This window comes from Elephantulus edwardii, unplaced genomic scaffold (assembly GCF_000299155.1).
Source record: "Elephantulus edwardii isolate Elephantulus edwardi_28Jun2011 unplaced genomic scaffold, EleEdw1.0 scaffold00112, whole genome shotgun sequence".
In the NCBI taxonomy this organism is placed as follows: Eukaryota; Metazoa; Chordata; class Mammalia; order Macroscelidea; family Macroscelididae; genus Elephantulus; species Elephantulus edwardii.
In genome coordinates this window covers 7,621,968-7,623,343 of record NW_006399862.1, presented here as the reverse complement: position 1 = coordinate 7,623,343, position 1,376 = coordinate 7,621,968, and the positions used below count along the sequence as shown (strand labels likewise).

Sequence of the window (1,376 nt, the reverse complement as noted above, 5' to 3'; positions counted from 1 at the left end):
AAATAAATATAGTGGAATGCAATTTGGGAGATGGAAGAATATATAATCTACCAACAGTCAATGAGTACAATTCATTATAGACACAAAGAATCAACAATTTCCAAGAAGTTTTAAAACTGAAAAGAAGAAAAGAAATAGAAGGGAGTTTGCAGTATTCCGCAACAAAATCTTCACTTTTGGAACGAACCCAATTGAAGCTATACATTGAAGGTATTAATACAGCATTAAGTTTCTTTGTGTAAAAAAATCTTTGTACATTGTAATAAAAAAAGATAAGGCAAGATGCATTCAACAGAAACCTTTGAGTTCTCTTCCTCTGTGTTCTCACAGAACCTCAGGGGCACCTGCGGCAGGTGAGTGTCTGATTTTCCGTATCAAGCATCTTACGCCTTTGCTGTGGTCAGAATTCTGTCCAAGCACCCTGAAGGACAGATGCTGGCGATGGTCTTTGGCACTTAGGCTGGCAAACTGAGTTTCTTTCCCTTCAGCACTTTTGTAATGTACAAGTAGAAGAAGTCGCAGTAAAGAATGGTCTGGACAACGCCAGCGACCACGGCGATGAGGTCGAAGAAGCCCTCAAAGTAGAAGCGCCAGATCCAGTTGACGAGATACAGGGCGCGGTAGAGGCCCAGGAAGAACAGGTAGTGGGTGGTGATGGTCTCCGCCTCGCCGGTCTTGCTGATCATGAAGAGCTGAGGCAGGATGGCCACGGACTCCAGGTAGATGGAGAAGGTCCAGAGAATCTCCAGAGGTGAGAAGTCATGATTGACCAGGAACGAGAGGCCTCCCACGGGGACCACTAGAAACTCCACCCGGAAGGTGTCATGATTGCCATCATAGGTGGCCTTGAACTTCATGTAGATCAGGTACACGGTCGCATAGGAGCAGGCAATGTAGATGAGCTTCATGGATGTGTTATACAATGAGATAAAAGAAGTAAAAAGGTCCAGGTATCGTGTCGTGAAGACCAGTGCAAACAGAAGCTGGCTTTTCCCGGAAATACCCGCGCAGGAGCGCGTCTTCCAGATCTTGAGCAGCAGGATGACGATGGCCGCCAGGTGGGACAGGTCCCCGGTCAGCCGGAAGATGTTCATGGCGGCGGCGGTCTGCGCGGCGGCCCCGGGGCTGACGGCAGAGGCGGCGGCGGCCCCGAGAGGAAGCGGCGAAGATGGCGAGCATGGGCGCAACGTGGCCGCGGACGTGGCCGAACTCTCAATCAACACTCTTAACACCAGCAGTCAGGAAATTAAAAGACAAATCGCATTTGGAAAATCTGCTATCAGGGACCTCTCCAGAGTACTGAAAAGCAACAATGTCAGTCTAGAGACTAAGGTGAGCCTAATCCAGGCCATGGTCTTTGCAGTTACTTGCTGTGC

At 48.8% G+C, this 1,376-nt stretch overlaps 1 protein-coding gene across 1 annotated transcript; it reads right to left on the bottom strand.

Annotated features, from left to right (window-relative positions):
* Positions 1–425: 425 nt before the first annotated feature.
* LOC102852524 (ER lumen protein retaining receptor 2-like) lies at positions 426–1,099 on the bottom strand. The gene has a single exon (XM_006892182.1). The coding sequence runs from the start codon at positions 1,092–1,094 to the stop codon at positions 456–458; it is 639 nt and encodes a 212-aa protein (XP_006892244.1). The 5' UTR covers positions 1,095–1,099; the 3' UTR covers positions 426–455.
* Positions 1,100–1,376: the final 277 nt, after the last annotated feature.